We start from the raw sequence: 15698 nt of genomic DNA on the forward strand, positions 1-15698 counted from the left end.
AATAGGTAAATCACTGTAAATATTTACCTATAATATTTATCTGTCATATTATACTCAATGAAGAAAATTGTAGTAAAGTTGCAAAAACTGTTCTGTAAAATGACACAGTAAAACATAGAATTGGTTATATGCTTTGGATTAAAAATTAAAAAGGCCTGCATTTTTTATTTACAATATGATAAAACTTAGTACAATATGTCCAGTTATTCTTTTATCGCAGATTTATTGAAGAAAAACTAGTTTTGAGAAAATATTGTTTTCACAATCTCTTGAAACGAGTAAAATATATTTTCTGCCTTTGATAATTTTTTAGCAGCTAATGACTTCCTTGGGAGAAAATTATTGGAATATGTACTGATGGAGCCCAAGCTATGACAGATACCCATCATGTTTTATAGAATTAACTAAAAAAAGAACCCTAAAATAATTGATTTTCACTGTATCATGCACAGACAACCTTTAGCCTGTCACTCTACCTGAATCAGTCAAAGTTACTTCAAACATAGGAAATAAAATAGTAAACCCTGTTAAATCTGGGAAGCTCACACTAGACTTTTTAAGATAGTGTATCAAGAATTAAACAGTGATTAAATAAATCTACTCTATCATACAGAAGTTCGTTGGTTGTCCATAGGCTTGCTAGATAATTTAATTTAAAATCAGGAAGTTGAAATCCTCTTGATGACCACAGGCTAAGCAAGATTTGTACACCAAGACCACAGATAAAAAGTTTATCTTTTATGTAGCATATTTATCTGTTGTTTTTGAAATGATTAACAATCTGAACTTGAAGCTACTAGGTCATAAAAACATTCTAAAAATGTATTATGCCCTTAAGAGTTTCACAGAAAAGATAGCTTTTTGGCAACATCGTCGTCATAGTCCAGAACAAAATTTTTCGTATTCTCCAAGACTGAACAACCTTGTTGATGACACCGAAAATCTGCTTATGCTATAATAAATTAATTAGAAGACCTTTTATCACCACATTTGGTTTAACTTAAAATTTAAATTGGAGAGTATTTTCCAGATGTTATTTCAGACAGATGGCAATTTAAGTTGACAAAATATTTGTTTAAAATCAATGTGAGTATACTTCCTGTCCTTTTTCAGGAAGAGGTAGTTGCCATAAAATGTGATTCTCAAGCAAATGAGGAATTTCAAAACATGCTTGCATTGAGTTATCCTTATGTTTACCCACAAGTTGCTTTGGAAGCTGCAAAGTTAGTGTAATTTACTGTGAGTCTGGATTTTCAACATTGGCTTATCTAAAGTCAAAATATCAAGTAAAACTGTATGTTTAAAGTGACCTGCAATGTGCTTGTCACAGTTATGTCAGCTATTTTGACAGCTTGTCAGGTATTAAAAAGATTGTAAAAGACAAATAGTGCGTTATACTTCTAAGTTACTTATATAATATTGTAATTTTAAACCTTTTATATATTTGTGTATATATTTAATTTGGTTTAGTTCTGTGTTCATTAATTAAAAAAACCTTAGAAACAATAACTCTATGCTAATACTGTATGTTTAAAAAGGCATTAAGTTTGAGGTAATATTAAAACATGCAATTCTAACCTATATACTGATCCCCAACCCATTTTGGTTGCAAATTTAAGTTGTACTACTTGTGATTACATAAGGTACACACAAGTTATGATGGTAGGCATGGCCAACTGTCAATGTACTAAGGGAGGCACAACATCTGAAAAGTTGAGAACTTCGAGTTTATAACACAATTTGCAGCCTCCTCACTGTTATCTCTGCTCCACTTGCCCCCATTGAGTATATTGAGTACATCTACGCTCCAATCACTGTTTTGTGTTACGGAGATTACTTGTGTGAAACGTCTATGCTCTAATCAATTAAAATTTTGCTTAATAATTTTGTAAAAGTGTTTTACTCAAACTGTTTGATATGTTAATATTCTTTAGAAGGATATTAAATCCATGCATGAATTAATATGAATGTATTTTTTAAGGTAGAAATGAAAGAAGAAACCTATATGTCATCTTCTGAGGATTTAAGTAAAAAAGCTGCCAAAGAAAGTATTCTGAAGAGGATACCAGAGGGCTCCGAAGCTGCTGCTGTGTTGGTGGGAGCTGTGGATTTCTTGGAGCAGCCGACAACAGCGTTTGTCCGGCTGGCAGAGGGGGTCTTGATTCCTACGGTCACTGAGGTCTGTTGTTAGCTGTTGTAGTGGCAACACTGTTCAAAGAAAATAATATTTGTTGTCTTGCTATCTAATTGCTTATGATAAATTCCTCAAATGTGTGAAATCTGCCAATATACTATTTCCATACAAGTCAATAAATTAAACCATTTTATAAGTGTCACAAATCAAATTGAAAACTATTTTCGAATTTCAATTCCAACATTAGTGTTGTGTACAATTAGTTACTAATTTGTTCTATAATTATGATTTATATTGTTACTATTTTTTTAAATACAATAGTTACTCTTAGAATGAAGAATGTAAAGGAAGAAATACAATTTCAAATAATGTTGAAAAATATTAAATAATTGTTTTTATACACTAGTAGTTACTGAAAACAAAATAAATATTTTTGTGACCAAAGGAAATTCCAATAAATTAAAATTCAGTTAAACAAAAAAAAACACCTGGGAATAATTTGTGAAACCTTTATTGAAAGTATAATTTTAAAATATCTTCATAATGGAGTGATTACACTGTTCTGAGAGAAAAAATATAGTACTACTTTGTCACAATAGTGATTTATTTATACAAATAAATAAAGGCTACAAATATCATACTTGTGTGGCTAGAAAATACACTACATAAATTTAATATGAAGAGCGTTCAGTCATATGTAACTATTACATTGGTAAAAGATTAGATCATCATTGTGTGTTTTTTGTACTATTACATCTTTAACATACATAACAACAAAAGATATCAAACAGGCCATGCCACACTAGCTGTGTGAGTAAGTCAGCTGTGATAGAATACTAAACTATTTTTCTTTATTTTTTTAGTGTTTTGACTATGTAACCTGAAACTAGGTTTTCTGTGGAAGTTGGATTATTGGAATAGCAATACTGGAACTACACCATAATTTCAAAAAAAAATCAGTAAATATAATTTTAATTTATTATTAATAATACATGGTGTTATTGTGTCCCAACAGTGAGAAATTACCTACATTAAAATTTAAATTTTGTAAAAGATACTCATTTAGTCATTTTCTACACATATATTTTTATTTACAATTATTTCATCTTAAAATTGTTAATGTATTGTATATAAGTTGCTTACGTATGTGGTAGTAAAAAGATAAGTTTCTTTTGTTGTTGTATAATTTTATCATGGAGACATGTTTAATAGTTCTAAATTTGTGTCTTTCTTTTGGGCAATAACTGGTAAATATCAAATCTGTACAACCTTCGACAATCTGTCAATTAGTAAAGTTAGATAAGAACATCTGATAATCTAGTAACAAAAAATTAACTATCTTACAAGAAGGTGAAATGACCACTTTTGACAGAAGCTCTTCTGTTTCCAATACTGTGTGGGATCAGTGATCTGTTTTACAGTGTTTATGATTGATTTCACAAACCTAGTAATTAGTTGAGAGTTGGGTTTCAACAGTGGTATTGGGTCCTTATTTCATGTCATGCTCAAATTCCATTAAAATAAAGTAATTAGTACGAGTTACCAATTAACCATTTTGTTTACTATTTGCTATTCAGGTAACAATTCCAGTAAGGTTTCTGTTCATCCTCTTGGGGCCGCTGGATGCTGAGCTGGATTATCATGAAATTGGAAGATCTATCTCTACACTAATGTCTAATGCAGTGAGTAGTTTTAATTGATATATCTTCCCTTATTTAACTTATGTTTAGGTAGATTTTATGAAAATTTGCATAATGTAATCACTATGCAATATGTCAGTGCTCCTGGGTTTATCATGATCTTTTGCAGTAAACCTTTTTTAAATTTGTAGATTCCAGAAACAGCCTTGAGTAGAAACTTTGCAAAATTTTATGCATCAACTTAATTTATAAATTGATTTTGTCTTACTGATTTCAACAAAACTTTTTAATAGGCTTTTGCACCTAATACATGTCTCAGATAAGTCCATAAGTCAGTAAGTTCAAATTAAATCACAAAATTCTACATATTTAATGATAGAGCAATTTACTCTGCTCTATAGAGCTCTGCTATAGAGCTTCGGAAATTCTAACAAAAATGTTAAGTTTAAAAGAGGAAAATGGTTATTGTGGGTTATTCTCTGGAGATAGATATATGCCACTACAGACGTTTTGTAGGCCTTTTTGAAATGTACAATTCCGTAGCACATTATTTTGTTATAAGTTGTAAGGTTTAGTCAGTATTAACATTAAAAGTGCTCAAAAACATACATTTTTGCATTATACAAACTTTAATCTACTTTCAATGATTCAAATATCATGTATCATATACCTATCATACATACCTAACTGCCCTAGTTCATATCGAAGCCGACAATGAAAATCATATAAAAATCCATTCAGTAGTTAGAAAATATCAATGAACAAACAAACCAATACAAAAATGACTTTAATTTATACTATATATATTAAATTTATTATAGAAGCGTTGTATTCACTTCTAGAGTGTGTTAAATGTAATCAACTGTTCTATGTAAACATAGTAGTTTTATGTCAGTACAACCATAGTTTTAGTTAAGTTAACCACAATGTTCAATTTATTTACATTTATAATCTTGAAAGCATAGAGTAAGTTTGGTAATAACATCACTTCTTTTATCAACCTTTTCTGCAACCGCTGTGTAGCATAAAGAAAATATCCAGATAAGAGAATAAAAAATTGTAATAAAAATATACTTAGAACTGTACATTTTAGCAAATGTTAAGTGTGCAGTACTGTAATGTTGATATTAAAGAGAAAGCTACTACCTAACTTTTACTAGATACTTAAAGTCTGTTATACAAAATTCTTATTAGTTGTCTTTTGACTAAATTAGGCTTCTCTGTCCTGTGTACGTATGTGTATTTTCTTGATTGGGAAACCAGGCAAAATCAAGCCTGGAACAAAAACTACATAATTACCCACAAGGTCAAAAGGCCAGAGAATATGTCCGTTTGTGGCTTTGATTTAGAGTATCCATGTTTCTCTCATGGCCAGTTATAAAGAATTAAGCAAAAAGAATTTTGATATTACTTACTTATTATTTATTTTACTTGAATTTAATACAATACATAGTAATGCATAAGTTGTATAATATAATATTAACCCTTTTAACCCCGACGTCCGTACTATACGGACGTCGTAAAAATGGCGTCAACTCCCGACGTCCGTATAGTGCGGACGTGCACTTTTTATTACTTTACTGGCCACCTATTTCACCACATGCTTTGAAATTTCACAGACTTGTGCACAAAGACATTTTGCATCGAAATATATTAGTTTGTAATGGTTTGACTTCGTATTTTGTCAGTCTGTGACTGAGCAATTGCAGTTCGTCTCGACTGACTGCTCACGCTTGTTGCAGACAGCTGTATATCACGTAGTTGTGAATATTCCGTTTTCTTAACAGTTTTAGGTTAAAGCAGTGTAAAGTACGGCAGTTAAAGTTTAGTTTATTATTTGTTTGATTTCAAAATGAGTAAAAGACATCGTTCAAAGTCTCCCGTAAGTGAAAATACACTAATTAGTAACCTAGTTGCAAATGGTGTGGATATGATTAGTGACGACGATTTTAGTGATCATTTTGTAGTGATGTAAATATTGTTTTAAAACTTTTTTTAAATTTATATTATGAACAGTTTTAGTTATTTTATCAGAAATAACTTTGGTTTTATGTTTATTTTAAGTACTGTGAATTTCAAAGGTCTTGTTACATTGCCTTGCCCAGAAATGGCAAAAAGAAAAATTTACACGGGTTTACAAAAATTGTTGTTACTCCAATTGTAAATAAGGTAGGTCTATAATTTGTGTTTCCTTTTATTAAGGATTAAATATATCATAAAGTAAATGGGTATTTTTGTGTCAAATATCTTTTTATCTATATGGTTTCCATGATCAAACTTGAAATTTTTTCATTTTTATTTATTTTTTATATATGTATATGTATGTAAAAAAAATTACTTTCAAAATAATAATTTTATTTGTATATTTCTGTAAGCTACATGTATAAAGGAGTAAAACAATAAAGAATTACCTAAATATCTTAAAAAATAACTGAGTTATGAATTTTTTACAAAACCCTTACATTTTGTCTGAAAATGGCTTGGGATTCCTGGCACCTCACTTGATTTAATGGCCGGGGTTAAAAGGGTTAATCGTATAGTAACCAAGCTACAGTAAAGCATATGGTTTATAAATTTAAAATGAAAAAACACATGTTTAAATTAAAAAATTATTATGAAATAAGCTTTATAAGTAAAGGTTTAAGTAAGTTTAGTTGTAAATAAACATTTTAAATAATCATAGAGTTAATGATTATTTCATGATGTGACTAATGAAGATTGCCTTGCTATTGAAAGGCCTCACAAAAATAAAAGTATTAAATATTGGTTTATGTGTTTAAATGTAATCAAGTTAACAGTAGCCAATATAAGCTCAATCTTCAACATAAGTATATATGTTTTTCTGAACAAGTGTTCTATTAAGAGGCTTATATATAAGGGCCACACAAACTTGTGACATGTTGTAGGATTTCCATACAGTAGCCTACAAGGCCTCGGAGAGAAGGGATCTGTTGTCGGCCATCAACGAGTTCCTGGATTTCAGCATAGTGCTGCCTCCTGGTGACTGGGAGAAACAAGCATTGCTGCCTTTCACTGACATCAAAGAGAAAACTGATGAGATCAAGAGAAGACAGAGTAGAATACACCCGCCTACCAAACCTCGTATGTACATTTCCTTTATTGATTTCTCCATTATAGTGCAAGAAAAAATTATCTGCTGGGCTAATGTCAATTAGGTTATAAAAATCCAGAACTAATCATATTTAGACAACCAAAATTCTTTTATAATATGCCAAGAAAAGGTTGGCATGCCCCCTAACTTGATTAAAAAAATAACAGAAAAATGTCTCAAGAATAATGTTTTATATTCTGTAGAAGAGTTTTTGGTCTGTGATATAGGAAATTTAGACTATACGGTTGGCTTTTTATTTTTTGGCTGGTTTTATGATTGTTTTGTTTTCTATAATATATATTTGTTATTGTAATATATGTTAAATATTATTGATTGTTTATTGTTATTTTTAATTTTAACTAAATTATAACATTGAGCTTGCTGTTATTTAATTTGTTGAGAAAACTGAAAATTATTGATTTTTAACACTTACATTACAAGCAAAATAATATCACAATACTTCATTTAATAAATTACTATTAAGTCACTTGTAATAATATTGTTGAATTAAATCTTTACATTTTCAACAGTTTCGTATTTTATACTAGAATAGATGAATAATGTTTTATACATTTGTGTAGTATGACTTTTTTAAATCACACTTATTGTGTTCAAAGACAATAAAAGTTATTACTTTTATAAAATTAGATGAATAAAGAAACTGTTAGAGGAAACTTATTAAAATAAAGTTTCGGGATCAATACGTCAACTTTTTCTTTCAAATTTTCTTCTGACTAGTAACTATTTATCAGAACCCCCATTATTGGACAACCTATTGCACCTGAAATTTCTTGCTTTATTTCATTCCACTGTTGAAGTTTAAATTTAAAGTTTGATGTGGAATGGAGCCCCAGTTTGTTTGATGCTAAATGTCGAAGATCAAATTTATATAATATGTATATAGGTTTAGTCCCAAGTTGGTGGTGCCAACATTTTATAGTTCTCAGTACAAATGATTATGTCCTACTGTGGTATTCATATGCAGTAAGTCTGGTTATATCAATAATAGGCCCCACTTTGGTAATCCCGAATTTGAGTAAATCTTTGTTAATAGCTGAAGAATGAGTATGGCCTAATTGAATAAGTTGCTCATTGGTGTTGCCATTTTATGTTGATCAAATATGTAGGTCACTAGTTCAAAATATGTAGGTGAACTATTTTAAAAACAGTCCTAGTGTTGGTTGCACTATTTATTATAGATCAATACATCAGTATTGTCAGTATTATTCAATATTGCTTTATTTAAAATTAAATTTTAATTTTAAAATTGAAATGTTTGTGATTTTAATTATCACATAAGTTCTGATTCAACTCTGTTAGATTTTGATGTGTAGATTAATGTATATACTTATTTCAATTTATAAACTTTCATGTTCTTGTAGATATAATTATCACTCACCTGTACTTCCTTGATTTGGTTGATATCAACTCAAATTTGACCTAATTATTTGACCCTCACCTCTTCAATTTCTGTAGATTTTTATTAAGAAGGAAAGAATAATTAAACAGATTTTCTTTTGATACTGAAGTCACATCACCAATTTATTTATTAAAACACAGTTTTAAATATCACACATTGACTCAAGTACGTTTATAAACATGTGGTCACCAATCAAAATTCTCACTACTTTTATTTTAACAATTCAATATATTATCAAGTTAGAACCAGACAAACACAGTTAATAATTTAAATTTAATGGTTCATTAATTAATTTCAAAAGCTTAGTAAAGTGAAAGACGTTAGTCTTACATTCTTCTTATTCTTTGTCTTGTTGCAGAGAGAGATTCCATAGTGTTTCACCCTTGTACCCAAGTGTTTTTGTGTCACTATAATAGGAATCGAATATATGTTATTATATAATACAAATTTAGGGCACAGTGGTTTTAATTTAATATTTTTAATTTATTTTAATAAATTGTTGTTTATTTAAATTAGTTTTAAATTTATTCTGAAGCCTGCACATAGTGGTTAGTTCCGCAGATAGAGATGAGGCTAAGGTCACATGACACGCTAGATCCACCTGCACAATTTATATTTTTGTGTAGTTAGTGTGCTCCATTTTTTATGATCTCATTCATTTATATGCACCATTTCATTAAGAAAACAATACAATTTATACTGATTTTCTACATGATTTTTACTTGTTATTTTTTATGGTGTCACACAATATAGCTGCAAATCCTCTTTTATTATATTGTTTTAAAAATAATGTGTTATTAAAGACACTTTAGTACAATTTTTTATGAAACTGCTAGTAATTTTGCCAAACAAACATTTTGATAGTTTCTAAAACTTTATGTTATTTTCTCATTTACCTTCATATCATCAATGATAGATAGGTGATGGATTATTTTGTGGTTCATCATATTGATTAATCCATACTAAAAATACCCCCCACTGTAATAATATTGTCTCCCACAGTGTTGTCTATCAGAGTGTTCTATTCTAGTAATCAATATTTTCTCACTAGTTTTACTTCCATTTGGGTAACATATCATCTCTAAGACATGTATAATTCATATTCAATATCAAATTTACAAATTTTGATTTCGTATTTTTCAGCTCTTACACCAATCAGTGAGAAGAGAAGTAAATATCCTGATCCATTAAAACGAACCAGAAAACCTTTTGGAGGGCTCCTAAATGACATCAAGAGACGATTTCCCCACTACATTTCAGATTTTTTAGACGGCATTAACGGGCAGTGTGTTGCTGCTGCTATATTTATTTATTTCGCTGCTCTCTCTGCTGCTATCACATTTGGAGGATTAATGGGTAAATCTAGTTTTTGTAAGATTTTTAATTTACACTTCTTTTGACATTTAAATGTTTAATTATTTAATTATAATTTATAAAATATGTAAATAAATTAAGGAAACATAAAAAATTATTAAAAAAGGCTAACTAAACAAATATTTTTAAAGTGTTAGTTATTTCTAAATGTTGTTTTCATACGTACAAAAAGAAAAACGAAAAAAGAACAACAATTGATGGACGGAATATGATAATGGAGAAAAATATTCCGAATTCAATACCAGAAATATTTTCTAAATTTGTGGGCATTGTAACTTTCTGAATCCATTGAGAAATTATATTTTGTACCATTGAAGTATATGTTTGTATTGGAATGCTAGAGTCATTAGTCTATTTGTTTACTGTTGTACATTGTTATATAACCTACAATGTTAACCTATATTTTGGTTCAAACAAGTTTATTTGGGTAAAAACAATTTTTTGTGTAAAAAATACAATTTTGTTGTTTATAATGTTATAATATTTGTTTGTAAAACATATTGTATATATTTAAAATTAACTTAACCCTTTTAGTGCTAAGGGGTCTGGTGCATTGCCATACCCAAGAGTGCTAAGCATTTAAGTGCATAAATGCAGAGTTTTAGTAAAATCATTACTATTTCCTTATTTGAGGTCATATCTTATTACTTTTGTATTAAAGATAAATAACCAATAAACAGAAATAAATACAAAAAATACATTTGTAGATATTTGGATTGTTATACAAAATTTTTTCTTTATAATGTAAATTTTTTATTTAATTTTTTTTCACTTTGGCAAAGGATTTTAGTATGTAAACAATTTTATATTATTTTTCTTAGGCTACCATCAGAAAGAGCAACTAAAACTAAACAAATTCCATATATTTTATTTTATTTTTACACAACAAATAAGAAGTGTGGATTAAAAATATAATATGTTGTCTGCGCCACATTTTGCCCTACATATAGGCCTAATGTTTAAACGCTCAAGAGGAAAAGTAATACACTTATTACTATTACTATAAATGCTTTACTAACTTTATTATTATTTAAAAAAGAAGAAATTCGAGCACAGTTAACACTTTTTTTAACTAAATAATTGTTTTATTCAGTAATAAAACTATAAAAAAAGGTGAAGTAACTCATCATAACCTGCAATGTTCTTATTAGACATAGTTTGTAACTTAGTAAAATATAATACACACGGAAAACACAAATGAAAAATGAAGTAATGCAATGATTATGAATACTAATGAAGTAGTATTTCACAATTATAACTCAATTTAATGGATAAAATAAGATAAAACAAAGTAAACAAAGCACAGCGTCAGTTCGCTGGCAACGTAAACATCCGAACTGACCTTTTTATTTCACGTCAATGACGTATAAACAGCTGGTCGTCAGCAATTAAATATACAAATATCGTACTCTTTGGCTTTTGGATGAACTGTCATTGTTTGCAGCCAGTAACTTGCATAAACTGAACCAATATATATAAAAAAATACGCTGCGTCTACGACGTAGACGCTAGCACTTTTAGACAGAAACGACGTAGATGCTATAGAAAAAGATGCTATACTAAAAGGGTTAATTATGAAAAAGATTTAAGGCTAGCATTGAATACGAGTATATTTAAGCTTATTTCGTATTGCCTAAGTTATATTGTTCACCTTTTATTTGTATGTAAATTATTTTTATTACTAAGATTAGAGAGCTTAAATGTTGTATAATTAATTTTACACCACTTTTAATCAGTGTTTGTATTTATATATTAAGTGGCATTAACATAATATATATAAATATATATAACATAAATATCTTGCATTGGTCACACAATTACCTGACAACTGTGATCATCTTGAAAATTGTATCCTCATTTAGAAAACTTAAACCATTATCTCTCAGGGTTGTGAATGATATTAAACGGGTTTTTAGTTTTCAGCTATATAACATAATAAGTAAACTCACTTCAGTAATATTACATTTTTTTTTATTGAAGCACATTCTAAAACAACAAAATCTGCACTCAACTACAGTTGGGCACACTGATATCAAGATAGTGACTCAGTTTTTCTCACAGCTACACTAGGCTAAGCTAAGTCAGTTCTGGACAACTCTTTTATATATCAGACAATGGTGAATATTAATTATATTTGTCCCATAGATACAACTGATCACTTGATAGGAATCCTAGAGACATTATTTAACCCTTTGCACGCCAGCCTATTTTCCAAAAGTACTACCCAGAAACGCCAAGGGCAGCAGTTTTGCAAGCTTTCATAAAATGTATCATAACTTTTTTATATTTTAACAGATATTGATGATTTCTTTACCATTTTTTTATTGCTTATAAAATAAATGCCCTTGTTCAGTTGGTAAATTGTAGTTGCATAAATGTAATTTAAACTTATGAAAAAAAATTAAAATTTTAAAATTTTCAAAAAACTTTTTAGCACAAATAAATGGTTTGAAAAAACATTTATGCTGATTTCCTGTTATATCCCAGTGAACTATATCTACCCCTTATAAGAACACAAAAATATAAATTTATAGAAACAAACATAATAGAACGAAAAAACAACTCTTTAATTACAAAATTACAAAGATTATCAATTGTTAATGAGGTCAGATAAAAAAAAAAAAGATTTAAAAAAGATAAGTTTTTAGATTCACTTAAACTTTTTTCAATTAACTTAGAACGTTATGAAACGATGTATTTGAGTAACAGAACTAACATTCCATCAATCAACAAGCATTTCCAGGTATTGTGATCGGTATTGTTGTCGCTGTTATCTTATCTTTCTCGAGAATCCCGATTACGGCAGGCCGCGCGGCATCACATGATTATTTACGTTTTTTGCACGGTACATAATTTCCTTTCCATTACTATTCAATTTATATTTCTGATCAGCCTCTCTAGAATTATATTTTACTAATAGGTACTATCTCGAGGGATGTTTTTCTTTCGTTGACATCAGCGCGAGCTTCGGCAGCACCTTCGGCCGGAGGCACTCGCATTTTGGGTGGCGGAGTGTGATCAAGAATATAAACAAGTTTTGTGTGTTTTTTTCAATAAAGAGTTTAGTTTTTGTTTGGTAATGTTTGTTTTTGTTGAATTTTTGTGTTTGGAGAAATGTAGGGGTAAAATACGGAAGTACAACAAAGCAAATGGGCGGCGAGACTCTGCAATCACGTTATCTACTAGACCGCTCGACTTTGACCTCTGTCTGAGGATGGGGAGGGGTTTACGATAAGACAATTCCTGTTTTATACTGACGAAATATTGTTCTACGCTAATCTAGTAATCAGTAGAAAAAAATATTAAATGTCAACTGTCTGAGGATGGGGAGGGGTTTGTGATAAGACAATTCTTGTTTTATATTGACGAAATATTGTTCTTCGCTAATTTATTAATCAGTAGAAGGTAAATGTCAAATAACGATTCATGTCTGGCTGTGGTCGGTATAATCCCAAAGTACCAATGAATCTAATAAAAGGGGCATAATAAAAATGCCCTAACAACAAAAGTAATGAGAGAATTACAAACGTAAACAACGCACAGCAACACGAACGTAACCTCACTCTCGACCAAACAATCCAACAGCTGCGAAGCTCAAATACAACCAAACAAACAGTCCATAAAGGAATAAACTACTTTGTGGTTTCAAAGCAACTAATCGACTATCGATTAGTCAAAATTTCGCGGCAATCAGATGAACTATAAGAAAATTACAGGCGAAAAACGTGACGTACCTATATTTCGGCCGGTAGCGATTTTCAGTTGAGTAGCAGACGGCCGTAATATAGGTACGTTGGCGTGCAAAGGGTTAAAAAAATATATTAATTCTACCTCCAAACTTCAACACAATAAACTGTAAAAATCATGATTTCGGTTAGAAGTATCAGAGTGTTGAGATGAAAATAGGCAAGAATGAAATGAAGGAAATTTCTAGTTGTACGAGGCATATGTTTTAAGTATAATATACAACAAAATCAAGTAAACTTGTTTTACCAATATTTACCAACTTTTCTACGTAATTACCATAATAAATAACTAATGATAGTCACTGGCCTTTAAATTGGGGCTGTTTTGAGGATCACCATATATTGTTCCTAGCAAAAAGCAGTAATAAGATCTTGAGTTTGTTTTCCACATGTAAACTGTCCTTATCATACAGTAAAACGTGTTCTCAATAAAAGTGTCATAGAGAAAGCTTCTTAAAACAAAGAAATTGTGAAATGTCTGTTCATTTTCACTTTATCATTAACGTTCTGCACCAAATCGTTGATGATCATTGAGAGTTGTCAACTCTGTTTCTCACCATTAACATTAACATTATTTTGACCATCTTTGTTTTGTTTTTAACCATTTGAATGTTATTCCATTACTCATGTTTTGTCCATACACTTCACGATTCTGACAGTGAAATTCCACTGCTTTCACACCTTCAGCAGCAAGAAAGTAAATAAAAAGAACGTACTTCACAGTTGGCGAGATTCTCAATAGACGAGGATATAGGATTGCTATTAATGTCAAATCACAGGTTTTATTATCAGCTGATTGTTAGTTGAGAATGTTTACATTTTCAGTTTATTTATGTTTTGCCTAAACTGATGAATAAAATGTTTCTTGTCAAAAGAAGTTTTTTTAGTAATTCTTTAGTGGTGGTGATGAGTAGAAAGCACGATAAATACAGAGCTAAAAGTGACACTTATGACTCATTTCAAACAAAAGTGGAAAAGTTTACATGTAAAGGGTATAGGGAAGGATTCTCACAGAACAGAAGAAGTTAGAAGAGAACTCTTAATAGCTTATGTAGGACCTGGACCGTTTATAAAAGTCTCAAATTTTCTACTTCCATTAAAAATATATCAGGCCTTCTGGGATGTGGTTGTTGGTGGGTTTAGGTCAGTGTATAAGCCCAAAAAAACTATTTTTGTAGCAAGGTTAGAATTTGAAAAAGGTATTAGAGAAAATGGGGGAAACTTTTTAGATTTTGTTATACAATTAAAAGAACTCTCACAATATTGCAAATATGGAAGTAGTTTTTATGAACGAATCAGACAGATATGCAGGGGAAGTAAACTTTCCTCAATTTGAAATGGAAATATGACAGCGCTAGACTAAGTGTATAAAAGAAGATGTTATGCCATTGAAATCAGAAGAATGGTTGGAATTGGCAGATACAATGGAATTAGCACATCATGAAATAGACAAGGGAATGGCAAGAGAAGTTATGGATATATCAAAAGTTCATTTTTACGTTCAAAAAACAAGAAAACATGAAAAGGGTGTGTAAAAGATGTGGACTGCAACATGAATATGGCAAATGCTTGGCAAAACAGCAAAAATGTTTCAACTGTGAGAAAATTGGACATTTTTCTTGGGTTTGCAAGTTTAAAAAAGTAAGTCAAATAAATGAGAACTCGGAAGGAGATGACAGAGATGTAGAATTTTGACACCTGATGATGAATGAGGTTACAAAAAAATAAGGTAAAATCCCTAAAGCTCATATTCATTTAAAGCTTAATCGTTTAGTGGTAAACATAGAATTCGACTCTGGTGCACAAGCTTCGATAAGCCTGTATGGGAGAAAATTGGATCACCTGTCCTAGATAAATCTAATTCTAGGTACGTAGCATATGGAAACAATGTATTAGATATACTGGGTGAATGGTGGTTATTAGTAAAGTAGAATATGCGGGAAGTGCAAAACAAGAAAGTAATAAACCTAGAGTTCAAGGAATTCAATGACGTATTTTCAGAAGGCTTAGGAAGAATTAAAGGACACCAAGCAAAAATCCATGTAAAGGGTGATGCGATACATAAGCATTCCTCAGCCCGCGAGTTACTTTCCCTATGAAAACCAGAATTGAAAATGAACTATCACGCCTTGTTAAGGAAGGAGTCATAGAAGAGGTGAACCCAGCCGAAACACCTGTACCATAGGCTACTCCAACAGTTAACATAGAGAAGAATGAGGGTTCTGGGCAGGTATGTGGAGATTTACACGTTATATTGATTCCAAATTTAGCA

The 15698-nt window shown here is 30.2% G+C and overlaps 1 protein-coding gene across 2 annotated transcripts in view; it reads left to right on the forward strand.

The window, feature by feature from the left end:
- LOC124365001 (band 3 anion transport protein) overlaps positions 1-15698 on the forward strand; it is a 93628-nt gene that overhangs the window by 46886 nt on the left and 31044 nt on the right. For both annotated transcript variants that reach the window (XM_046820878.1, XM_046820886.1), the window contains 4 exons: positions 1982-2179; positions 3712-3816; positions 6681-6876; positions 9450-9662. In XM_046820878.1, coding sequence (XP_046676834.1) covers positions 1982-2179; positions 3712-3816; positions 6681-6876; positions 9450-9662 — 712 coding nt within the window. The remainder of the gene's footprint in view (positions 1-1981; positions 2180-3711; positions 3817-6680; positions 6877-9449; positions 9663-15698) is intronic.

This window comes from Homalodisca vitripennis, chromosome 1 (assembly GCF_021130785.1).
Source record: "Homalodisca vitripennis isolate AUS2020 chromosome 1, UT_GWSS_2.1, whole genome shotgun sequence".
Classification (NCBI taxonomy): Eukaryota; Metazoa; Arthropoda; class Insecta; order Hemiptera; family Cicadellidae; genus Homalodisca; species Homalodisca vitripennis.